This window comes from Garra rufa, chromosome 4, assembly GCF_049309525.1.
Source record: "Garra rufa chromosome 4, GarRuf1.0, whole genome shotgun sequence".
In the NCBI taxonomy this organism is placed as follows: Eukaryota; Metazoa; Chordata; class Actinopteri; order Cypriniformes; family Cyprinidae; genus Garra; species Garra rufa.
Genome location: NC_133364.1, coordinates 13,105,797 through 13,133,399, shown reverse-complemented (window position 1 = coordinate 13,133,399; position 27,603 = coordinate 13,105,797). Strand labels below are relative to the sequence as shown.

General features: G+C 37.0%; 1 protein-coding gene across 1 annotated transcript; it reads right to left on the bottom strand.

Annotated features, from left to right (window-relative positions):
• Positions 1-2,371: 2,371 nt before the first annotated feature.
• LOC141333612 (semaphorin-3aa-like) lies at positions 2,372-26,416 on the bottom strand. Its single transcript, XM_073838664.1, has 16 exons — positions 26,255-26,416; positions 25,127-25,189; positions 18,681-18,800; positions 18,031-18,124; positions 17,804-17,923; positions 15,243-15,385; positions 15,021-15,135; positions 14,699-14,768; positions 12,004-12,148; positions 11,504-11,723; positions 9,874-9,965; positions 9,633-9,674; positions 9,389-9,546; positions 7,945-8,012; positions 6,745-6,890; positions 2,372-4,639 (listed from the first exon to the last, which is right to left on the bottom strand). The coding sequence occupies exons 1-16, from the start codon at positions 26,411-26,413 to the stop codon at positions 3,911-3,913; spliced, it is 2,484 nt and encodes an 827-aa protein (XP_073694765.1). The 5' UTR covers positions 26,414-26,416; the 3' UTR covers positions 2,372-3,910.
• Between the last annotated feature and the right edge of the window lie 1,187 nt (positions 26,417-27,603).

The window sequence follows — 27,603 nt, the reverse complement described above, 5'->3', positions numbered from 1 at the left end:
CATAAATGTGTACTTATAACACACAAACACAGAGAGAGAAAGAGAGAGAGAGAGATCTCCAGGATACAGAATGACACACTTGCTTTCTGAGGACATTTTTGATGTGGGGGAGATGATGGATGTGTCGAGGGCAGCTTCATTTCTGTTGCTCTCCCGTGAGTCACAAACACTTACATGCGCACATTCATTTCAGGTCAAAACCTGGGCACAGAATAAATGAACAGTGGTTAGTGTTTTGATTGAGTTTGGAACATTAAAGAAATGCTTCTATGTTCTTCATGGAGATTTTGAAGTAAAGATAAATATAATTTAGAGGTATGTTGCGTACAGTATCTCACAGCATACATTTTAAATCACATCTCTGAATTACTGATAGTGAAAAAAGAAATTGCACGCCATCTAGTGGTAGTAAGCACGCAGTGCGATCTTAAATAGCTACAAAATGTGGATGAGAAGTAAGCTCAGGTAATGATTTATTCATTTATGCAACGAAATACCTATTTAGCACTGTTAACTATTTGTTTGGAATAATTCTAACACTTATATTACGTATAAATATAAAGTTTGCTAATTCTGTAACTGCAGCCATATCAGATCCTTACCAATTTTTCGTGAGCTTAGTATTGACACAAATAATCACTTTTTGACTCCAAATGTAGATTTAACTAGGTTTAACTGGTTGTCTTATTTGTGTTTTGTTTGTATGCTGTATTTTTATTTCACAACAGTCACAATTTCTAACAAACAATGGGCACATTTCCTCTAAATAGTCACTCTAAACTTACGACCAGGCTGCTCTTCCTTGTAACTGCGGCTGTCAAGCTCCACAACGTGTCATGAAAGTAGTCCGCTATATTTAACCTCTTCTAAAGTCATATGAAAGCGTTATGTTATGAACAAACCGAAATGTAAGTCTTTATTTACAGAAAACATCAGCTTCATTCGTTCAGCTTCCGTACATTTAAACCTGGCGCGCGTCAAGAGGTTTTGCTCCGCCCACTTCTCCTAATTTGGCATCGAGAGGGCCGAGCTTCCGGCTGTATGCAAACAAACGCCATCACGCTACAAAATGGTAGCTTTATGATATGCTTTGACAGCCTACAGTGGTTAGAAAGCCGTTTCGGCCACAAAAAGTTTAATTTGGATGATAGAAGTTAAGCTTTTTCAATCTGCGAATCAGCTGAATCAATAGCTTCATAAAACGGTTTATTAAACAATCTCAAAACTCAATATATTGCAGTGCTAGCTCAATAGTTTTGGAAAATGTGAAAATATTGCCAAGTAATTATGGATACTTTATAAAAACGGATTTTTAAAGATGATATATTTAGATATTAGCTTATATTTATCAAGTAAGACAAAAATAAACAAGCAAAACATGCCGCTAAATCTTTCACCATCACCGTTTGGTCAGTTACCCGTATGTAAATATTAGCTTAGATTGCAGGCTTAATGTACTACACAATACGTTGTCGTGCTAATTTATGCTGTCTAAACTATGGAAAACGAGCGTGGAAGCTGCTAAATTATATAGAGAAGGACTAGTAAGATGGAAATGGTGCAATGGTTTGACAAACTAAAGTTAATAGGTGGTATGATACATGCAAGAAGTATTAATTAAGATATTAACCTAATATTTTACCTACCTGACCGGAAATAATAAGAACAAACACAAATGTTGTCAAGATTCTTGCCCTGGAAATCCTGGTTCAGTTTGGCAAAGAAAAGTGCAGTTTTTTGCACTCTTCTGCTTGATTTGTTATAACTTTTGGGAGCTATAGTAATCCAAATGTTTTTCCTGGTCTGACCGATTAGTACAGCCCAAAACATGACAATAATTGGACATTTTCAGCAGCAATAATCAGGAAAATATGCACGCTTTGTTCAGTTCAGTGGCATTGTTTATGTTCAGTGCCGCCAATATGGCCGTTTGGTGACAACTCGTGAATACAATGCATGTTGGCATACATTGGTTATATTTTTTTCATCTCCAATCACTTTCTCATGGGCATATATGAGACACTTCGCAAAGGTCAAGTCCATCTTGGAATAATCTAGCTTCCATCAGGCAACAGGTATTTTAGGAAAACATATGTTGCTGAAATTAAAAGCACCTGTAATTTGCTGCAACAAAAGCAGATTTTTTTTATCACAAAGTAGACATCTGCACTACTCCAAGATCAGATACCTTTTGAAAATTGCCAATGCCAAATAATTGGCTCCTTGAGTAATTATTTCAAATAAGAGACAGTAAACTACATTATGTAATATCTTCACCTCTCACCGATAGATAGTCTACATGTGTCCTCCAAATGCTGCCAAAAACACATCAAAGAAATATACAAATAATCCACCCACGACCACCCTGAAATTATAGAGGAAATATTTATTTAGACAACCAAATGCATGCCAGAAACACCAATTTTACATAACTGACAGCTCCCTTCGCCTCCCTCGTTGCACCAGCCAGCTCCAAATCAACTCCATCTGGGGCAGGGAGTGGATGAGAGTGCCATCTGGTGGATATACCTCTGTATTGCATTGAAATGAAAATTTTGCCGAATGATGGGGGGATCCTGTATGTGTGAAAAGACTATAGACCTATAATACATAAAAAGGGACAGGGTATGTCTAGATGCAAATGGCAAAAATATTCACATCTCGCATGGCACAGAAATGACCTCTCGCACGACACACTGACGATAAAAAGAAAGGCAGAATTCACATGCAGTGTGTTCTCCACGGCATCTAATCGGACCTAACCCACACACTTTTTTAGGGAGATTCACAGCTAATCATTGGAGATGATTTATATTTTGTGTGAAGTTAAAACAAGACCTAAAGATAAGCTTAAGACAGAGGAAAAAAAGAATAAGCATGTAAAATCGATTTAAAAGAATACAGGTCTGCAAACGCTCAACGAGAATCAAATAATTGGTCCGTCTATGTGAATCATGGCCTATTAGCCACGTTTACAACTGAATAGAAAAAATATCAAAAATAAATGCAACCCTTTGAAACAATAAACAATAACCAGCAATAAATAATCAAGTGGTGTTCTGCTGTATATATATGTACATATACTAGGGTCGCTCAGCATTCAGCCTAACATAGACTGATTTAGCAAATTAATGATGCGAACGTATGAAATATGAGTAATAATAATAATTTAGAAATACACTACAGACATTATGGAAATATCTAAAACATCTTTCAGAAGACGTTCATCTATACGCTGTAATCCGCAGATACTCCGACCGGCTTGGAAGAGCTTATTCATTCAACTCATGCACGTTGTATTGGAAACCGAAATTTTGGCAGAAATGGTCACCACAGTTATTGACTTCTTTTTTTAGTCAGTCAGGCCCACTTGATTATCTGAAACATAATTAACACGAACATCAAAACGCTTCTGAGGATCAGAGGTTAGACAAGCTGTTACTAAGGCATGCCTTAATTTCACCTTTGACCAGTTGTGTCCATAATTACTTAGTGTTGTTCTATGTACAGTACAATGCTTGCTTATATATTACAGTCTTTACAAATCTAAGCAACTGGCTTCCAGTTTTCCAGGTGCCTAAATCACTCCACCATGTCTCTTTGACTAAAGAGTTTCTTCTTCTTTTTCCATTGGCACTATCGCAAAGGTTTTTGGCAAACGACCATCTCGCGTCCTTTGATGAAAACATCACACGTATGACGTTGGATCTGTAACACTAGTAGTGTAAAAGGTCTTTGCTGTCACACCAAAACAACAAAGTCAATGTGCTTTCCCTGGTGAACAAGTGACATGAGCGGGGTTCCAGTTGAGCTCACCGTTTTTGAGTTTTGTGCTATCGATTATGGCCGCACTGCACGTTTGTCTGTTGTATGAGTGACTGATGTAGATGTTTACAAGTGTTTATGTATCTCACACACTGCGCGGTGGTCTCTGCTGTTCGTGGGTCCTGCGGTTGCGCCCCCTCTTGTTCTCCTGAAGCTGTTTCCACTTGGCCGTATTAGGAGGTCCTCTTTGTGAAGTCTGGGTTCCTCTTTTTCCCTGGTTCGGCTGTGCTCTTTGGCTCTCGGGAGCATTTTGGACCTTCTGCATGCTTTGAGTATCCGGTTTGATGCTTTGGCTCTCGGTGCTCACGGTACCTCCCGGGACTTGACTTTTTTGCAAACCCGACTTAGGGAGAATTTGAACTGCTGGGTTGTTCGGCACTTTAGGTGTGTTTTGCGCTCTCTGCGTTGGGTTCTGCAAACTCTGAGCTGTTGTTTGAAGGGTCTTATCTGTTTTTGTACCTACGCCGGCTATGGGATTGACTTTAGGGGTTTTCTTTCCCTTCGGCTTCTTCTCACGCTTCCAAACTCGCTCGCAGAACTCATCTACGCTGTTGAGATCTGGATGCTCAAGGAGGCTCATGAAATCCCGGTACCAGAGTTTGTGTTTGGGGGAGGGATCTTTATCGTTGGCGCTCGACCGAAGCAGCAGCTCGCCCACGCGCTGAGATGGGATGACCTGGAGATTAATACGCCGCAGGGGCTGGATGAAACCGTGCTCGACGGCATGGCAGTGGTACACTCCTGAATCAGCCTGGGTTAGACTTCGGATCAGCAAACCTTGGCCAGTAAGGCTCAGCCTTTCATCAATCACAATCTGACATGAGGAAAAACAGATTGAGTTTGTTAACACTTCTTCATAGATTTTGAGCTCAAAAGTGGTCCCAGGCTAGAACGTAAATGCTGAGGTTACATCTGGGGTGCAAGGAAAACTCCAGCACAGTTGGGGGATTTTCTTACACAGCAGGAAGGCTGAAATTTGACCATTATTATATTAACATAATGACCGTCTGGGGTGAGGTGTTACTTTAGCACTATTTTTTGCCTGATCATATCTGAAAGAGAAACACAGCTGGTGTATGTGTGATGGTGGGTGGTAAAGGGGGTCATTATGTCATATCCTGTTTAAAAAAAGACCTTAATTTACTAGTAATTACATTCACCTTCTCTACAAAACAGCAACTGTTACTTAGTGCTAATTACAATACAGTTGTAAAGTGTCATTTTGTATTACTGTTAAGTATTTACCTATTTAACTATAAAACCAGGCATAAGGGTCAATTTTGTGAAATAGAGATTTATACATCATCTGTTGTTAGGATAGGACAATATTTGGCCGAGATACAACTATTTGAAAATCTGGAATCTCAAGTGCAAAAACATCAAAATATTGAGAAAATCGCCTTTAAAGTTGTCCAAATGAAGTTCTTAGCGATGCATATTACAAATAAAATATTAAGTTTTGCTATATTTGCAATAGGAGACTCTACAAATATATATTCATGGACCATGATCTTTACTTAATAACCTAATGATTTTTGGCAAAAAAGAAAAATCGATCATTTTGACCCATACAATGTATTTTTGGCTATTGCTACAAATATACCTGTGCTACTTAAAACTGGTTTTGTGGTCCAGGTTCACAAATGTATCCATAAAGAAATATGTTTGAGATATTATTATGATTTTTATTTAATTTTGTATATACACTACTGTTTGAAAGTTTTGTTAATGGTTTTAAAATCTCTTTTGCTTACCAAGGCTGCATTTATTTGATCAAAAATACAGTAAAACAGCAGTAATAGTAAATGTAAAAGTCTTTAACTTTTGATCAATTTAAAGCATTCTTGTTAATTAAAAGTATTAAATTCTTTCTAAAAATCCTTTTGAACAGTCATTAGTTGACGTTATTTAAACATTTATTAAATTTCCTAACATAAATATATCAAAACGTAATTTTTGATTAGAAATATGTATTGCTAAGAACTTAACTTGGACAAATTTAAAGGCGATTTTCTCAATATTTAGATTTTTTTGCACCCTCATATTTCAGATGATCAAACAGTTGTATCTAAGCCAAATAATGTCCTATCCTAACAAACCATAAATCAGCTTATTTATTCAGCTTCCAGATCTATATATCAGCCAATGCAACATCGCAACACTGGTTTAACCAATAGTGTGAGTTTGGGGGCAGTGCTATCTGTTTGGCCAACCAATGGAAGACTGATGTGATTCCATGTGTGTTTGGCAAAGTTTATGACCTTTGTAAAGTTTTTTTCTGTTTTCATAAAAAATACTGCTACATTGGATAGATTAGACAGAACAGCAGTAACCTTTAAATGAATTCAACACAGTGTTAGACTGTTAAAACCATTAGGACAGCCAATTGATCTAATGGGTGAAGAATTTGGAAACTGACCACGGCAAGAGAACTGAGAAAAACGGTTGTACACTCATTTATATTCTTTGCAATAATGCTTCAGCATGGATTTTGATCACAATGGAATCATGTCACCCAAAAAGAAAAATTCTGTCATTAATTACTCACTCACCTTGTTGTTCCAATACCGTAAGACCGTTGTTTATCTTAGATATTTGTGATGAAATCCGAGAGCTTTCTGACTGCATTATAGACAGCAATGCAAGTGAAACATTCTCGTAGCATCATAACATTAGGGTTGAACCACTGATGTCACATGGACTTTTTTACTGATGTCCTTACTAGTAGTTGCACTGCTGTCTATGCAGGGTCAAAAATATTTTAATTTGTGTTCTGAAGATGAACAAAAGTCTTACAGGTTTGGACCGACATGAGGGTGAGTAATTATTGAAAGAATTTTAATTTTTGGGTGAACTATCCCTTCAAGTGCATGTCTTGCTGACCAATCTTATTTATTGAGTTTGTGTGTGTGTGTGTACCTCATGTTTACGCTCATCATTGGGCCTCTGTAGCTGCCAGTAGATTAGAGCTCTCTGAGACTTCGGGCTGCATTCCAAAAACATGCTGCTGTTCTCTACGCCATACACACTTCTCTCCTCCACACTGCTGTATCCTTCCAGATCATCTAACACACACACAAGGAGGTAATGCTCAGTAATGCCCAGAGTACTGAAATAGATTGGTGTATCAGTGGCGCCTACACAAATGAAAGATTATAGTGCATCGATTGTTCTCAAATGTTCAGTCATGCTGATTTAAAGGATTAGTTCACTTGCAGAAAATGTACTCATCCCCATATCATCCAGGATGTTCATGCCTTTCTATCTCCAGGCGAAAAGATATTTGAGGAAAGGATTTTGAGGAAACATTCCAGGATTTTTCTCCATATAGTGGACTTCAATGGGGACCAACAGGTTGATGGTCCAAATTGCAGTTTCAATGCAGGTTCAAAGGACTTTACATGAACCCAGCTGAGGAATAAGGTTCTTATCTAGCGAAATGATCAGCCATTTTCTAAAAAAAATAAAAGTTTATATACTTTTTAACCATAAATGCTCAACTTGGATAGGTCACGCATGATGTAGGCAGAAGTACAGACCAAGTGTTTACAAAGCGAATGTGCAAAGAAAGTCAATTGCCCTTTACAAAAAAGGTAAAACAACAATTTCGGATGATTTTTCGCCCAACTCTACCTATTTGAACCAAAGTGCACAGACAAAGAACAAACTACACATGATCTTCAAAGTCAAAGATTTTGCATGATGAGCATTTGTGGTTACAAAGTATATACATTTTTATTTTGGTTACAAATTGGCCAATCGTTTTGCTAGATAACCCCCTTATTCCAAGAGCTGGGATCTTGTAGAGCTCTTTGAAGCTGCATTGAAACTGCAATTTGGACCTTCAACCTGTTGATCCCCATTGAAGTACACCATATGGAGAAAAATCTTGGAATGTTTTCCCCAAAAGCCCTCATTTCTATTCGACTTGAATGAAAGACATGAACATCTTGGATGACATGGGTACAGAAGGTGTGTAATGAAGGTCCTTGCTGTGTTATAGAAAATCATAGGGCATTTTTTAAGCATTTTCAACAACTGTGCTTCCTCATATTGGTTTGGGCTTATGAACTTATTCATTATGCCTAATCAGAAATAAAGGTATGTGACTATCCTTACCATTGTGGTGCAGATCAGAGCACTGCGAAAGAGGATCCCCATTTCTGATGTCCTGTCGTCTCGTTCTCCTATTAAATACAAAAAGCTGGATTAGACACTTGATGTAATTTAGATCTTTGCGTCTTCTAAAACGCTAAAACTGTCTCAGGAGTTTAGTATTTGCAATACTACAACACTCAAGCCACTAGAGGGCACTGTTGTTTCAATCAAACGGCTACATTGCACTGTACTGCCATAAATACTACGGATTTAAAAATAATGTGTAATTCCTCCAGCTTAAACCAATAATTAAAACAATTGTACAGAATTTGTATAAAAATTAAACATTACACCTTCAGGTGCATTAAGGAAGGCCATGTACGTGTGCTTGACATAACAGTACCCTTTGTTTTGTCAAGATGTTTATCATCGAATTCAAAACCTTAGAACTTTCAAACATCTTCACTTCATTCTCAGCTAAAAGGTTCTTTCAGTTTCCATCAGAGTGTTTACAACAGTTTTGTTCCACTTTAAGAGAGCAGCTTCACCTCTTAAATGCTAACATGGACCAGGGACTTTGCCAAGGCCGGCACTCTTATCCATTCACAAGTGTACTGAAAGACTGAGCAGATTTCCTTTGGCTGACTGAAAACATTCAGGACCTGGTGCGAAGAATGGTTGTAGCTGCAGTCGATCTTTGGGAACGATAAGTGAAATATGACAACTTGCTGAGATCCCCATGTTTGAAACAGCCTCTTTGTCATTTTTTTTTTCGTTTCCTGTTCTGTTCTTGTATTTCAGCGCATAGCTTTCTGTGTCTCCTCATTTCTATAACATGTTTTGCTAAGGCGTGCACACACACACACACACACACACATACATTCCTCGACTCTGGCTGTCTCGGCACGTGCGGGAGGTGCGGTAAAGGCGTCTGTTTTGCATTTTAGGCACACTGAAAATATTTGGAGTGGCGTGGACCATCCTAGTGCTGTGGACCATAAGGGTGTGTCAAGACCAAAGCCATGGCCCTCTTCTTCCTCTGTGAAGGTGTAGCTGGCAAAGCATGCAGAGTGTGTGCGTGTGTGTGTTAACAGCGGGTACGTGGCATATTGTGAGCATGTGTTTATAGTGTGTTTAAAAGCAGCCTGAAATACTTGGATCCAGGTGTTTGTGCTTGTCGACGCATGTGTGTTGAGATGCAGAATTTGTATGGCACTAAACACCTGAACAGTGAATATGGTGCCATAATTTGTGTTAATATGTCATTGACCATACAATGAAAGTCAATGGGGTCCAAAATACCTCCAATGGACAAAAACAGCAATTCAGAATATTTTCTTTTGTCTTCCACGGAAGAAAGAAAGCCACACAGGTTTGGAACAACATGAGTGAGAGTAATTAATGTCTATCCAGATACTAAAATAGAACTACCAAAATGTTAAATCCTCATCAAATATGTACTTACCTCTTAGCAGTTGGAAAATATCGAGAGCACTCTGTCCCATCCCAGGCACAATACGGATCTCTTGCTAGGCAGCACTCTGCACAGGCCTTCCCGTAGACCTCGCAGCGGTGCAGGGGCATCTGGGAAATCCCTAAATCTGACCCGAGGTACAGCTGTTGCTGTTGACAGATGAACATATAAGTCTATTAGGACACGGTTTGCTCTCTGCTAATGGCTGGTGAAGAGTAATATCAAGCAGACGTACTTGTTTAGTGGAGAGCTCCATGGCAGTAATAGGTGTTGGCTCCTAGAAGGGAAAACAGAACAAGTTTAATCTCATTTTAAGATCCGAGGATATTTGTTTGATGACATGCTGTGGCTGTGCAGACAGATTTATGGGGGAGCAATTAAATGTACTAAGGTGAAAATTATAGTTGGAGGATTTCGATTCCAATAGCAAGCAGAAACGCACAGCTCTCTGGGTAACGAACAGTTGGCGCTCATACCCTGAACACCGTCATCTCTTCCAGCACCACTTCCTCCAGATCATGCCAGCTTTCCCTGGGAATGGTCACCACCTTCAGCACAGTTCCTAAATCTGGTTTAAAACAGAATTTGTTAATACTGATTATTTGTATAATATTTCTTAGTAATTGTAACTTTGCAACTAATAGTATTTTTTCTTGTGTGCATAAAAATGTACATTTTTAATGTTCTAAAAGAAGGTTTTTGAACCATTTTTAATGAAACAGTTCACTTTCTGTGTGTGAACAGTTTTTTTTTTCTTTGCACATTTTGCACATTTGTGACCCTGGACCACAAAACCAGTCATACGGGTAAATTTTTCGAAATTGAGATTTATACATCATCTGAAAGCTGAATTTTTTTTTTTTTTGATGCATGGTTTGTTAAATAGAACAATATTTGGCCGAGATACAACTATTTGAAAATCTGGAATATATATATATATATATATATATATATATATTGAGAAAATCGCCTTTAAAGTTGTCCAAATGAAGTTCTTAGCAGTGCATATTACTAATCAAAAATTACATTTTGATATATTTACAGTAGGAAATTTACTAAATATCTTCATGGAACACTTAGTTAATTTGAATTATCAATTTTTCTTTTATGCCAAAAATCATTGTGACATTAAGATCATGTTCCATAAAGATATTTTGTAAATTTTCTTACCGTAAATATATCAGAACTTAATTTTTGATTAGTAATATGTAATAATAAAATAATAATAAAAACCTAGTCGTGTGGAGTACTTTTTATGATGGATGGATGCAAATTTTTGGGCTTTAAGATCTTGACAGTCATTCACCATTATAAAGCTTGGAAGAGCCAGGACATTTTTTAAATATAACTCTAATTGCATTCGTCTGAAAGAAGAAAGTCATATCTGTACACCTAGGATGGGTTGAGGGTGAGTAAATCATGGGGTAATTTGCATTTTTGGGTGAACTATCCCTTTAAAATAAGACAAAGCAACCATTACATAAACCAGAACAAATTAAAATCAAAATATTCCTTATTTTTATGACCCACAAAACAATTGTTTTTCATTGAAGAACCATAATTTCCCACAGTCTTAGAAAACATGGATATATGTGGAAATTTTAAAAATGTGACTTCTAGAACTAAATATTTAAGTAAATAAAATCAATATTCTTATCCAATAAATCACAAACAATGGGAAAAGTCATAGGGCCTTGCAATTTTGCTGCTTTTAACCTTAATTTTATGCAGCTATGAGAAAACAAAAACAACTTTTTCTCTCTTCCGTGTCAGTCTTTGTTGTGCGTTGACAAAGTTTTTGTTTTCTTTAAGCACAAAAAGTATTCCCATAGCTTCATAAAATTCAGCTTGAACCACCACTGATATCACATGGACTATTTTAACAATATCCTCACCACCTTTCTGGGCCTTGAATGTGGTAGTTGCATTGCTGTCTATGCAGGGTCAAAAAGCTCTCGAATTTCATCTGAATTTGTGTTCTGACAATGAAGGTCTTACAGGTTTGGAATGACATGAGGGTGAGTAATTAATGTCAGAATGTTCTTTTTTGGTTTAACTATCCCTTTGTTTTGTTTCTGTGCTGACGTGCTGGTTGGTTTTACTAACCTGTGCCGATGAACATGACATCGTACTGGCCGTCCTCAGCTTCCACGCGATCCACCACCAGCTGAGTGAACTGGTACTCCACGTTTGTGCGCACCACGATGGGCTTCCCACCCATGGGTTGCACGGGGTTATACATGGCAGGGTGCAAGCGTGCAAACGTGATTACATCATCAGGAAGGTCTTTGGTGGAATCAAAGCCTCCGAACGTTTTGCTGGGACACTATGGTGGGTAAAAAAAGGGGAAATTAAAGGTTAAACATTCTCATTAATGCACAGGTTCAGGTTTCAATGTTGCACTCTGAATAATGTTGTGTGGCTTTTGTTCAGTATGCATTTAAATGAATGCAATGTATGTGCTAACAGCATAATAAATAACAGTATTTTACTTTTTGGAAGAATAATGCAATAAATGCAATCATTTATTTGAACAAAAGTGCACAGATATGAAGCTGTAGTTTGTCAGGTTTGTGTTAATGCCAGATATATTGGCCAGTACTCACTGTGCCAGGACGGGGGTATGGCACTCTGCCCTGGAAGGGAACCCACTGGTAGTTTGGCCCGTCCCTGTGGGCATATGGACCTAGAAATACCCTTCGGATGTCTGCCATACTATACATGCATATAGCGGATCCACGGAAGATATTACTGAGGAAAAAAGAGCGGAGAATGGAGGTTGAATCATTGATAGAACACAAAATATTTTGACATTTTGTGTACATTTCCAGAAGTGTTTATATCAAAAAGTAAATGATCCGTTTCAATGCATTTAAATTATGTTAATTTAACAAGAACAATTTGGGCAGGACAAATGTATGAATTTTTTGGCTTGGCAACGTCATCTGAGTTTTTACATTAAGAAAGTTAATAGGGTTGATTTAGATTTCATGTTTACTTTAATGTGTTAGCTGATGTATAAAATTAGCATTTGTATTGCAGTGTACATGTGTGTATCCAAGCACTTATTTCCCCTAAACAGCCATGAGACCAAACACGCTGTGGTGATCAGCCCATAGCATTTGTAAAATGTTAATTAGCGAGAAAATCAATTAACCACAGGGCACATGAATAAACTAATTCGCCATCACTCAGTCAGGGTCCCAGACATAAAAATGCACACACACATACATGTGCTTACACACTTGAACACACATACCCAGATAAAGCGAGAGATAAAATACTGATCCATCACCCCAGCGTTCAGGCCTCATTAAGTGGCAATATTAAAAGCAAGTCCCTCGAATGCACTTCTATTCATCTCAGAAACGGGGCACTTAGAAAAGCAATTAAAGCAGTCTAATTCTTTAAAGCCCGTAATTGAATTTTCGAGTGTTGTTTTCCCTGCATACATTAGGAAACCAGTGAGGTGGGAAACACATGAACAGGATGTGCACCGTTTGGACGACTGCCGCTTTCGCCTCTCTCGCTTTTTGACAGTGATTAATCGTGATATGTTTGTCCTCTTCCTCATCTTGTGTTTACATGTACGCACACCTCCGTACACACACAGTGTGCTCATCCATCATCTTAAAAGTCTTTTCTTCTTTTGAACATCGTTTATCTGCTTTTGTTACTGCCTTCACCCCTCCCCAACCCTCTGCTCCTCGCCAGCAAGGCCCAGAGAAGAGGGTGTCTGGTTGGGGAGTGAGATTCAGATTACCACCTTAATCATATTTCCTCTGAGCTGCGGTGAGCCAAAGCTGAATAAGGAAACAGGTAAGAGAGGACAGAGACCAGGATAAGGAGGAAATTCCCATCCAGAGTGCAGCGATGTGAAGCGCCTGTCTGAGTCTAACCAGATTACTGCACTGCAAAGCTTCTAAAGGGCCAAACATATCACACATCACAAAATCACTGCCATCTCATAAAAAAGAAGAGAAATGATAGGGATGAAAGGATAGGAAAAAGAGAGAAAAGAAGGAAAAAAGGAAGGAAGGGATAAAGAAAAAGAAAGGAAAGTAACAGAAATGGAGGAAAGGAAGAAAGGTAGTGGAAAATGCAGAAAAGAAGAACAAAATACAGGAAAGGAAAGGCAATTAATGAGTAATGAAGGAAGGAAAGAAAAAGGAAAGGGGAAAAGGAAGAAAATAAGCAAAAGAAAGGAAAAAAGAAAAGAAGGTAAGAAAAGGAAGGAAGGAAAGGAAACATCAATTTAGGAGGGAGGGAAGAAGGAAAGAAGGGCGCAACGAAAGAAGGAAGGAAGGAAGAAAATAAGCAAAAAAATTTAAAAGAAAGGAAGGGAAAATGCAGAAAAGGAAGGAAAAAAGTATAAGTAGGAAAGTAAATTAAAGGGAAGGAACATAAATTATAAAGGAAGGAAGGAAAAGGTAAAGGGAAAAGGGATGAAGGAAGAAAATAAGCAAAAAAGGAAGGTGAGAAATTAAGGAAAGAAGGTAAAAGGCAGAAAAGGAAGAGAAAAGTACATAAGAAGAAGGAAAGGAACAGAAATTAAATGAGTAAGGTAAGAAGAAATGAAAAGGGAAAGGCAAAAGGAATGAGGAAAGAAAAGCAAAAGAAAGAATAGAAATGAAAAAAGAAAGGAAGGAGAGGAAAGGAAAGGAAAGGAAAGGAAAGGAAAGGAAAGGAAAGGAAAGGAAAGGAAAGGAAAGGAAAGGAAGGAAAGAAAGAAGAAGGGAAGGAAGAAAGGGAAAAGGCAGACAAGGAAAGAAAACTGAATATAGGTAGGAAAGGAAAGGAAAGGAAAGGAAAGGAAAGGAAAGGAAAGGAAAGGAAAGGAAAGGAAAAAAGAGGAAAAGGAATCAAGGAAGAAAATAAGCAAAATAAAAAAAGAAATGGAGAGGAAATAAAGGAAGGAATGGAGAGAAATTTCAGAAAAGGAAGAATATGGGTAGGAAAGGAAAGGAAAGGAAAGGAAAGGAAAGGAAAGGAAAGGAAGAGAACATGGAAATTAAGGAGGGAGGAAGGAAGGAAGGAATAAAAGAAAGAAGGAAAAGGGGAAAAGGAATGAAGAAAATAAGCAAGGAAGAAAGGAAACAATAGGAAAGGAAAGAAAAGAAAAAGAAAGGAAAGAAACAGAAATAAAGGAAGGAAAGAAGGAAGGGAAAGAGGGAAAAGGAAGGAAAAACAAAGAATATAGGAAAGAAAAGAAAAGAAAAGAAAAGAAAAGAAAAGGAGGAAGGTAATGCCTTATAAAACATTTAATATGGTTAATTATATGTATTTTAAGTATGTCTGTACCTGGATGTAGTAAACACAGCGTAGATCACTGGATTCTTTGGGTCTTTAGCACTCATCAGAAACACATCCTCTGCAAGTAAATAAAGAAACATTTGGAGTTATTAAAAGTAGATAAATACAGCTTAAACTCTATTACCAGCATCTTGAATGTTGCAACAGAACTTTATGGACCAATTATTTCAAGTCTGCCCCATGAACTGGCATGTTTTTTTGCAGCTTGAGGGATGAGCAGAAATGATTTCCAGTGGTAACCCCTTAACTGCTTCATGCATTTTCATTTAAGTATGCATTTCTGGGTTTATAATTATGTTCATATACTTACGCAGTTCATCAAAATGTGTGTCTATGCCACTGAGGCCGGGAACCGAGCAAGTCAGTTTGGCTTTCAAGAAGGTTGTCCATTTATTCACAAGACTCCTATGTCCACCCATGTCATTCTGGAGAAAATGCAAATAGATGAATCACATGTTCACTGAAAAGCTCTGAATACAGACTCTATGGAACACTATGCACCAGTGTGCATGATTTATGTTAGTGATGATACCTTACACAGTTGTCCTATCCTGGAGATAGTAGCTTTGCCTGTATGTTCACCATCCATGGCATTTTCTTTGAAGAACAGGAAGATCTTGTCATCTTCAGGATTATCGCTTTCTGGGATCAGGTGTATTCCTAGAAACCTGGGGTCTGGAATACACACACACAATGCATCAGAACTTCAATTTCCACAAGAAGAGAAATTGAGAAATTGAAAGAAATTGAGATGTTTCAATCAGCATTTTGGGAGGTTCAAACCCACAGAAATGATTGCACACTTCATTGAATCCCTTTTAGCTATTCCGAAATGAGCCAAGACCTCAGTATCGCCAGTTACAGAGGATCACTCTTACCCAGCCGTGACCGCTCTCTCTTGCAGAAACGAAATGTAACACGTCCCCCACCCACGTGGGCGGCACACGCATAAAGCGACATGCAGTGCTGCATTACGGCCCAACAGACCCAACAGGATGTGAAGCTTAAACAGCGGAACGAACATTTACCAAAGAGCGACTCCGTTCATGCACTGTGAGTGTGTATGTGTCCGCAGAGACGCCAATGAAACAGTGCCGCCCATGTCATTCAATACACCGACTGTTTCCCAAAGACATTAAACTCGTTCCAGCCTCCAAACTTTCGAATGTTTGCTTTGCAAAGGCTGATCCTCTTTGAAGTGCGGGAAGAATAACCATCAACAGCCATCGGCTGCATTGTCTGAAGATAGCGAGAGGCCCGTGTTTCTATTGATAAGGCTTGATGGAATATCCATGTGACTAATCCTCCAAACGACACTGGCTCTTTTGTACGAGAGAGACAGCTTTCAGAGCGGGTGAAATAGAACTAACGTCCGATGTATCCGTGGTAACAGACGGCGAGGATTAAGGTGAGATGAGCGTTTTCAAAAGCACCTTTGCTCGCGAATATAGGAGGGTATTGATGGCGTGGATGCTGACCCTGTGTGAGGACTGAAACGAGAGCCACTCGCAGCAACAGCTGAGACAGGATTAACTTCATGGGAAAACACTGACCGACTCTCCTATCTTGATATTGACCTTTTGTGTTCCATAAGTCTGCAAAAATGCAGGCGGGATGTTAGAGGAAACACTCAACACCCCGGCCGGGCTAATCTCTCCTGCAGACGTTCACAAAGAGGCTCTTTCTTTCTCTTGCACAGATATGGGCACATACACACTCACATGAAGGGACATAAACTTGTGCACACAAAAGAAAACCCATAAATTTACATTTATTTCACACATTTGCTCTTGGCAGAGGCATGCTTAGCAAAGTAACATATACTGTGTGATGATTTCAGCAGGCAGCTTTAAAAATTGAGTGCTAGGATGAAAATCATAAAGGGTCTATAAAAACACATGGAGAGACATACGCAAACACATATTCAGGGTCTTTCAAAACTTCTCAAAAATGCAGACTGAGACAATATTTCAACTAGGAGTGGGCAGAATGATTAATATCGCATATCGAAGCAGTACGAAGCAGAAGCACTGTTGTGCTTCTCCAAACAACACAATAGTGGTGTTTCATTGGTCAATAAATCAGCCTTTTTGAACAAATCAGTTAAATGATTCAGTGACTCTCTCATAAAGACAGTCACTTAATTTGTTTCTGAATGAATCAGTGTTTTTGAACAAATGGATTGAGTTAATGATTCAGTGACTCACTCATTAAGACAGGTACTTGATTTAGCTTCTAAACAATTTTTTTTAACAAATCTGTTGAACGAATGATTCAGTGACCACCTCATAAAGACAGTCACTTGATTAGTTACTGAATGAATCAGTGTTTCTGAACAAATTGGTTGAATGAATTATTCAGTGACCCACTTGTTAAGACGGGTACTTGATTTGCTTCTAAACAATTTTTTTAACAAACTTGTTGAACAAATGATTCAGTGATACCCTCATAAAGACTTGATTCGTTCCTGAATTAATCAGTGTTTATGAAAAAAATGGTTGAATTAATGATTCAGTCACTCACTCATTAAGACAGGTAGCCTACTTGATTTATTTCTGAATGATTTAAAAAAAATTGTTAAACGAATGATTCAGTGATCCCCTCATAAAGTCACTTGATTCGCTCCAGAATGAATCAGTGAACAAATTGGTTGAATAAATGATTCAGTGACTCACTCATAAAGACAGTAATCTGATTCTGAATCTGACAGTCACTTGATTCATTCCTGAATGAATCAGTGTTGCTAAACAAATTGATTGAATGAGTGATTCAGTCATTCACATGTAAAAACAGGTACTTAATTTGTTTCAGAATTTTTTAACAAATTTGTTGAACAAATTATTCAGTGATCATAAAGTGACCCCTCAAAAAGACTCACTTGATTAATTCCTGAAATGATTAAAAATTAATTAAATGAATGATTCAATGACTCACTCATAAAGACTCACTCACTGAACAATTTAGGGCAATGGATGATTCAGTGACTCACTCAGACTATTTCCCTATCAGCATAAATGTTTTGCCCAAAAAATTCACAAATAGTTTGTATATTCAATAACTAGCCTTAAGTTATTCAGAATACAGCATTTTTACCATTTAGCCATCTAGAATCATGCTGCTCAGTTCTGATTGGATGATGTGCCCCAAGTGTTCGAAAGATGGCGAAGTCTCGTCCCATGAAGTCTGCTGATGTTCCAGAATACAGTTCTCCGTCTAAAAATAAATAAGAGCATAAAATCTCCAATTAGACCACAGTTAACAGATTCTAAATCTTTTAAAACAAAAACAACACCGTCCCAGCAGCCAAGAGACTAACTCACCAATCAGGAGGGATGAGGACTGCATCTTTGGATCATAGGGACTTTTCCCACGTCCATTCTCAAAGTAGTTGGCATCCAGTCTGAAGATGTTGTCCTGAGGAAAGGGATAATGAATTAGCCAACCACAGCAAGGCATGAATAGTAAACGGATGAGGTAATGGAGAGGTGAATGTCAAAAAGTGGCATTAGGATCTTGTTCAAGAAAAAAAAAGTAGCCGAAAGACACATTTTTTCATAAAAACCTACTTTAGATTTGGATTCTCTAAACTCACAGCAAAACAAAAGCACTTAAGTTATCTTCTATTATGTTCAGCACGCTCAGGCCATGATTAATTTGCATGGATCAAATCGTGAAATTCACTGACATTTTTCACCATGTAAAGGCCATCTCATTTCCCACAGTCGAGGCACTTCTAAATAACACACTCGCTGCTTTGTGACGCTCTCATTTTCTACTTCACTGGGCCGAAATTGTTAACAGGGTAGACGTTAGCAGCAGATAGCCACCATTAATTTCCTTTTCATTCCTTTAAATGTATTTGGCGAATGTGCCTTGCAGATATGTATGCGCCTGAGCGCATGAGTAAGTTTTAGTGCCATTGCTTTACTGAGACTGAATTGGAGTGAGTGTGTGTGTATGGGTTGTGTACCTCTGCTCGCTTGCCTATCTCCAGGTAAGAACAGACAGGATGGAAAGCTCCGGTGCCACATATGTAAATATGCGTCTGGTTATATGGCTGCAGCACTCGCACAAAGTTTGAGCATTCTTTCTGAAAAAGACAACATAAACAATTCTGTTAACCAACCAGATAATATCAAACATGCCTGTTAAGAAGATACTGTATAATATACAACATTAGATAGTGAGTAATAATTTACTCATGCCAATGTCATCCAAGATGTTCATGTCTTTCTTTAGCTGAAAAGAAATAAAGTTTTTCAGAAAAACCTTCCAGGATTTTCAGTAGTTTCCAGGAGTTCAATAGGGTTGAAGGTGTAGGTCAATTTAGCTTCAAAGGGCTCTACACAATCCCAGCTGAGGAATAAGGGTCTTATCTAGTGAAATAATTTGGTCATTTTATAAAAATAATTCTGATAAAACTGATATACTTTTTAACCACAAATGCTCGTCTTGCACTACCTTGACTACATAGTCATGTTAGAAAGGTCACACGTGACGTAAGCAGAAGTACCGAACAAGTATCTACAAAGCAAACATGCAAAAAAAAGAAAGTCAATTGCTCTTTACAAAAAAAAAAAAAAAAAGGTAAAACAACGATGTTGGATGATTTTGAATTTCGAAGAGAAAATGAGATGGAGTTTTTCATCCTACCCTACCTTTCTGAACTGAAGTTCAAGGATGAACAACTAACCCTGCTGAAAAAAACTAGGCTGGTTGGCTGGTTTTAGCTGGTCAGCAGGCTGGTTTTAAAGGGGTTTTGGCCACTTTCCCAGCCTGGCCAGGATGGTCTTAGCTGGTGGTCTCCCAGCCTGGCCAGCCTGACCAGCTAAAACCAACTACCTCCAGATTAAACCAACTAAGACCAGCCTAGGCTGGTTTTAGCTGTTTTTTTTTTTTCAGCAGGGAACCATGCCTGACCTTTCCAATGTGGCTACGTAATGCGTGAAATTGCAGATGTGAACCGCAGAGCTAGTGCAAGACAAGAATTTGTGGTTAAAAAGTATACAGATCGTTTCACTAGATAAGACCCTTATCCCTTGGCTGGGATTGTGTAGAGACCTTTAAAGAAAATTTGGACCTTCAACCTATTGGTTCCCATTGAAGTCCACTATATGGAGAAAAATCCTGGAATGTTTTACTCAAAAACCTTAATTTCTTTTCGACTGAAGAACGTAAGACATGAACATTCTGGATGGCATTGGGGTGAGTAAACTATCAGGACTATTTCTATTATCTTGCAAAAATGTGAAAACAGTTTGTACATATCATAATTCATCACTTTCACACTCTCTGGCTTTGTATAACTCCTCTAATGCAGTTATGCATCTACATTTATAATTCATGATGAAATACTACGCATACATTTTGAGAACACTTCTAAATTGACACAAAATCTGTAATACACAGGTAAATGAGACATTTAAAGTCTATGTAAGCCTAATATTTAACCTTTTAGTGCCATTAAAATGCCTTCGGGTTCCTGCTGGTTGAGTGACGACGATCCCCACCTGTTTTATCCATCTCAATATCCTGTCAGCCAACTCTCATTAGCGCTGAAAGTCTATGTGTGTCTGGTTTTGATGAAAGCTAAATGTATAGCACATGTCTTAAGGCCATCTGAGTGAGTTGGCGAGAGTCGATGAGTGAATTGTTTCATGTGAATGAATGCTCTTTAACTCCCTTTCATTTGCAAGATATGCGAGGACCAGGTTCAACAATAATAAACCAACACACTGCACGAACAAACACACACCTATGCGCAGGCACACACCTTTCCACAGCTATTGAGAAAATAAAGCAGGTCCATCTGTGTAAACACTGATGGTCTCGGCCCGATGTGTGCCGTCTGAACGCGAGTTGTCATTTAAGAGCACAGGAAAGGGTGTTGCCATTATTTCTGTGTGTATTTTTACCACAAAGAGACACACACACACGCTTATTCAGCACAAGCATATGTGTGTGTGTGTGTGTGTGTGTGTGTGTGTGTGTGTGTGTGTGTGTGTGTGTGTGTGTGTGTGTGAAGAAAGCCAAACAGAAGAATAGATAAATGCAGGCCTGTTTCCCTTGATTACATCCAGTTCAGTTCAGTTTGTACAAGCTATTCAAAGCAGATAATAAATGCTTGTATAGAGCTGAGATTTTCTGGCAACATGTTCAGTTTTCTTACAAATCCAGTGACCTGAAACACCTGCAACTGCCATACAGCAGCCAATCGGATTGTTTCCTCACACATATGTGTGACCCATCTTGGTCAACCCACACAAAGGCACTTTAGTGTGTCAATGAATGGCTTTTCCAAGCTAAAGGAAATGTGTGTATTTCTAACATAATCATTCCACGTGTGCTATAAAATGCATCTCTTTTTGTACCAGACCAAATGTTTTAAATTTCCCATAGCCGCTATTGTTTTTAAAGCCCTAGCCTGCTCCGATAGAGCCAAGTGTGGTGTTCACGTGAGAGAGAGGTGGCTGAACTGGCACTCTTCGGAGTTTACTATGTATACAAACCTCAAGTTGTAATAACTGGGTGGTGTACTGTAATGACAGTGTAACTACTGTGTAATTAGACACATATAACCCTGCTGTTTTATCTTCAAGGTCCATAAAGAAGCGGCCAAAGCTGTGATGCAGAAAAGTGAGTGTACCTTCATAAGAGTGAGAGATATATGATACCCTTTCAAATAAGATAAGCAAAGAGTGTTGAGGATTACGATTTAGACACATCTGTAATTACGTGCAATACTAACAACACACTAGTGACTAATTTCATTCACACATGAGTGAAGTCATGAAAAGATAATAACAGTATAGGGCTTGTCAATGTCAAAACCAATGCAGAGTTTTTAAAAAGTGCAGCTACTGTAGATTCGCCCGCATCAGCCTGGTACATTTAAAATATATTACCGACATAAATTAAATTATTCTGAACTTTAGTGCAACATCAATGCAAGCTATGTTTAATGTCTTTATAAAAGAACAGATTATTTTAAAATAGCCATGTTGCACTGTGTCATTAGATGATGAAAATAGCTTCATTATAGTGATTTGTGCTCCCTTCGGCTGGGACCTTTTTGCCTTTTAATTAATCTTCTTGCAGCCAGTGTCATTGGAGGAAGTGTGTTAAATGAAAAAGAACAACTTCAGTGACTGACTTCAATTTGAATAAGAATACTTCACATTTATCTTAGTGCAGTCAAATTGATTAATCATGATTAATCACATCCAAAATAAAAACGTATGTTCACATAATATATAAATGTGACCTTAGATCACAAAACCAGTCATAAGTAGCATGGGTATATTTGTAACAATAGCTAACAATACATTGTATGGGTCAAAATTATAGATTTTTCTTTTATGCCAAAAATCATTAGGGATGTTAAGTAAAGATCATGTTCCATGAAGATATTTGATTAGTAATATGCACTGCTAAGAACTTCATTTGGACAGCTTTTTCTCAATATTTAGATTTTTTTGCACCCTTAGATTGCAGATTTTCAAATAGTTGTATCTCGGTCAAATAACCGGTCCTAACATCAATGGAATGCTTATTTATTCAGCTTTCAGATGATGTATAAATCTCAAAAAATTGAGATTTATACATCAGGTGTTTGATGATCTTTGCACGTTTACTTTGTAAACACTGGGTCTGTACTTCTGCAGCGATGTAGGACGATTTTGAAGTTGGAGAAGAAAATAAGATGGAAGTTTTTCGACATACCCTTAACTGTATTAAACCGAAATACACAGAGTTCGACAGAGCTAGACAAGACAAGCATTTGAGGTTAAAAAGTATATAGTTTCACTAGATAAGACACTTTTTCCTCAACTGGGATCATTTAGAGCCCTTTAAAGCTACATTTAAACTGCATTTTGGGAGTTCAAACTCATGGGCACCATAGAAGTCCACTATATGGAGAGAAATCCTAAAATGTTCTACTAATAAACATAATTTCTTATCAGCTGAAGAAAGAAAGACATGAACATCTTGGCTGACAAGGAGGTGAGTAAATTATCTGCACATTTTTGTTCTGGAAGTGAACTTCTCCTTTAACATAGCTAATAATTGTGATTCAATACATATTGTTAGACAGTATAAAGTTGTCAACTACAGCAACTAGTAGCCAGGAATATAATAATCCACACTCAATATATTTTTAACAGTGTTTCACTGTCCTTGAATCTCACTGATTCTTTGTGAATTCTGTATTTACTGTAAATATATAGTATTAAGATCTGAATGGACAGTTATGAAGTGTGCTGCTGAGATATTTAACCCTCATCTCACATGAATCACCCAGAGTTTCGACCGAGCAGCGAGGCAGTTGTACCAGCTGTCGTTCTGGGCTTGTTATTGCCTCGGCTGGCCAAGCCAAATGTGAGAATGAAGAGATTTATGGTTGCGGAGAGGGAAATGCGCTGGTAATACCCTAATCAAGCATTCATGCTTGCTCGCTAGCAGCTTTCAACAACTTTGTCTCCAGAACAAACATTTTCACAGCACGCAAACGCCATTATTCTGAGCTGGTGAATTTGTGTGTATGTAACGGCAAATAAACCCTTCACAGTCAGTACCAAAAGCTATGGATGTATGTGGTAAACATGTGATTCATGCACTTCTTTGCAATATCAGGTGACTTTATTTAAGGGTGTAGGTCTTGTGAGTTATCTGTAATAATCCTGCTCCCCTTCTGCCCCCCATCTCAGCGGGAACCCAGCCGTGAAATTACCATCAGATACAACGCACACACATACAGAGGGAGCGAGAGCTGGGTTGATAAATAAACCATTTCTGTTTTACACAAGGGCCAAGGGTTACTGGATCCAAACACAGAATATAAACTCTCAAGAGGAACAGAAGAGCGCGTGCACCAGCAAAACTCCATTGCTAACGGCAACCGTGATCAATCAAGCCAAAGTGCACAAGCAACACCCGGCCTGAGTAATGCAGGTCACACATACACATATAGTAAAGGTTCTTTAGGTACTTTTCTTATCATGAATCATTTTTCATGTCCGTGGTGCTTTAGAAAACCATCAAGAACCATGTTAATGGTGCTTTAGAGATTAAAAAAGCTCTTAATAATTTTTCAGATCAGTGTATTGGTTCTAGCTGCACTTGAAAAACATTTAGTAGAAATAATTTTTACTTAAAAATCTATGGAAGCCCATTTCTGCCACAGAATAAAATACAAAAGGTAATTATTATCTTACAGTACTGACTTTTTTCTCATAAATACTAGTTTATATCTCGTAATTCTGACTTGTGTAATACAAACGCACAGTTCTGACAAATAAAGTCAGAATTGCGAGATTTAAACTCAGAACTGTGTTATATAAACTTGCACTTGTGAGTTATAAAGTCAATTTTGTTATATAAACTCACGATTGCAAGTAAAAAACTAAAAATTGTAAGATATAAACAAGCAATTTTGAGAAATAAAATTAGAACTCATAATTGTGACTTTTTCTCAGAACTGCGAGTTTATATCTTGCAACTGACTATTTTTCTCAGAACTGAGTTTATATCTCGCAATTCTAAATATATAACGCAATTTTAGGAAAAAGCAATTCGACTTTTTTTCGAGTTTATTTTCCGGTATACTGACTTTATAATTCACAATTGTGAGTTTGTATCATCCAACTGAGATATAAACTTGCAATTCTGACTTTACTCCTCACAATTGTGAGTTTATATTTGTCTATTCTGACTTAATAACTCAAAATTGAGAGTTTATATCATCCAATTAAGGCATAAACTTGCAATTCTGACTTTATTTCTTGCAATTGTGAGTTTATATTCCTCTATTTTGACTTTATAACTCACGATTGAGAGTACATATCCTCCAATTGAGATATAAACTCACAATACTGACTTTATTTCTAGCTATTGCGAGTTTATATTCCGCTATTCTGACTTAACTTAAATTGCTTTTAAATAGATATAAACTCACAATTCTGAGAAAAAAAAGTCAAAATTGCAAGATATAAACTTGCAATTCTGAGGGGAAAAAATCCGAATTCTGAGTTTATATCTCGTAATTTTGAGAAAAAAGTCACAATTGTAAGTTTACATCTCGCATTTCTGAGAATTTTTTTTCTGGCAATTGTGAGTTTATATCGCACAATACTGACTTGGTGAACTGGGTGTTTATATCTCGCAAAAGTTTGTATCACACAATTGAGAGAAAAAAAAATCTGAATTGCGAAATGTAAACTTGCAATTTTAAGAAAAAGTCAGAATTGTGAGATAAAAAGTCCTTTATGTGTCCTTGCTGAATAAAAGTATGAATTTCTTTCAAAAGTATTACTTTCTTTCTGAAGTGAGTCATATATTCTAAATATATCCAAAAGATTTCTGTAGTTGGATGCAGTTTTGATTTAAAAGTTAGTTTGCTTGTCACCTCAAACTTACCCCAAGGTCTTTTCCAGCCCACTTGCATTCATCGCGTTTGGAAGGTGTGGCGGGCCAGGCGATCTATAAAACAAGGAAAGAGAGAAGGTGTGAGAATGTGCGCAGAGCGAACACAATGAACTGCAAATGACTGACTAAGGCGCTCGGCATGAAACCTGGCTGTAAAATAATCAACGACTGCTGCCTGCCGTCCTTCTGCCACTTCCATCTGTGATGACGATGAAGAAAGAGGATAAAAACTACCATTGGTCTTATCCAGGGAGCACGAGAGACAATCGCACATGCATAGGCCTACAAAGCGTTTTTTATTCGCTGTTATCTAACTTTAAGATCTGCTAGGTATTCTGTCTGTGAAAGCAATTTGGCTAATTACGATAATTTGCCAAGTTCTTATCTATAAACGATGCCATTGCTGAAGTATGCATGTTTGTGTGAGTGTTCAATAAAAGCCAGCTTTAACCCTTGCGAGGATCGAATATAAAGCAAATGGTCTACTGCCTCGAGGACAAAGAAAGAATAAAAGCATGAAAAGAAAAGGGAAATCAAAGTAATGGAATCCAGAGAGAGAAAGAAAGGGTGATTGAGAGACAAAGAAAGAGAAGCATTACTCTGCAGATATGATCAGGGAATGAAAAACAGAGGAAGGCAGGCTGAGATCAAATGGGCAGATGGAAAGAAGGAAAGAGTGAACGCGGATCTGGGTTGTGTAGCTAATAAGAGTGAGATGGACGTCTCTGATGACCCTGGGTTTCTCTGACACACTCCATAAAATCCCTCACCGATCATTCTTGCTAAAAGTAGACTGAGGGAAACGGCATGAATTACCATTCACAATGTATTTTACTGCTGAAATGTGACATATTTCCAAGCTAAGCAGAACATTCGACGTGAAAAATGTAGGGCGCAGTTTGATTTGATCATGAAAAATGGACTTGCATATCACGCTGAATGCAAGTTTGCTAAAATGCAAAATTTAGCTCATGATTAACACCCTGTGCAGCCTAAGTGACATCAGCCGAAAAGAATAGCTGTTCTTAGAAGATTTTGACAACTTAATTGGAATATGAAGACATTTTTTTCTTCAAAGAACATGCAACCTGAATGGCTCATAATAGTGTGGTCTGTCACCTGTTTGACGTCTCTGTTGATGTTGACCAGATCAAAAGAGAAGACGTGATCCTCCGCACCAACCAGTAATCGTCCCCTCTCCTCATCCATCTGGAACGTGTCGTAACCTGAACTGTTTGCCAATCCAATGAAAGTCACTAGATTACTGGATTCCAGCATTTCTGAAAAGACAAGAACAAGAAAAAGAAGACAAATGTAAGCTTCAAAGGAAAAATACATTCTCATTTGCTTTATTATAAGCAAACAGACAGCTTGTGTCAAGTTAGAAGAGTTCCGCAATGGATATATACATTTGAGTGAGTTAGGTTAGCAGAAAGTATAAAAAATGTATTTATTTATTTATATAAAATTACAAATTGAAATATGTACCTATTTATTTAATTGATAAATATTTCAAAATAACACTTACATTTTTTTTGTGTGTGTGTGTCAGGTTAGCAGAAAACTTAAGCAGATCCCATATCCCAATCCCATGTATTGCTGGTAATGCTACATAATATAATATAATATAATATAATATAATATAATATAATATAATATAATATAATATAATATAATATAATATAATATAATATAATATAATATAATATAATAATATAATATAATATAATATAATATAATAAATATAATATAATTTATTTATTCATTCATTCATTTTATTCAATTATTTTATTTATTTATACAAATTTTTAAGTTTTAAATAAATTTAAATAATACATTTTTAAATAATAAATCGCTGATAATGCTACATGATACATATATATATATATATATATATATATATATATATATATATATATAATTCATTAATTTATGTATTATATTTACTTGTTTACATATATTTTACAGTTAAATTTTTTAAAATATTTTAAATAATACATTTTTAAATATAAACTTAACATAACATATTAATACATATATTTATACATACATACATATATATATATATATATATATATATATATATATATATATATATATATATATATATTTTTTTTTTTTTTGTGTGTGTGTGTGTGTGTGTGTGTGTGTGTGTGTGAGTCAGGTTAGCAGAAAGTATCCAAATTTATTTATTTATTTCAAATTACAAGTTTGCACCTATTTATTTCAATTATTTATATATTATTATTTATTTCAAAATAACAGTTTAAGAAAACTTAAGTAGATCCCATAATGTATTGCTGATGATGCAACATACTTTTGTATATAATATAATATAAAACAATAAAATAAACTATTTTCACTAATACCTTTTTTAAATAGGTAATGCTGGTAATGCTACATATATATATATTTGTATATTATTTATATTAGTCATTCATTCATTAATTTATGTATTCTATTTAATT

Bases quoted from the DNA above. Each gene is read 5' to 3' on its own strand.
- LOC141333612 (XM_073838664.1), bottom strand. From the start codon at position 26,413: ATGCTGGAATCCAGTAATCTAGTGACTTTCATTGGATTGGCAAACAGT. The intron at 12,149-14,698 runs GTACAGACATAC...TTTTTTCCTCAG, and splicing joins GCTGTGTTTACTACATCCAG to TAATATCTTCCGTGGATCCG. The intron at 4,640-6,744 runs GTACACACACAC...TCCTCATGTCAG, and splicing joins ATGATGAGCGTAAACATGAG to ATTGTGATTGATGAAAGGCT.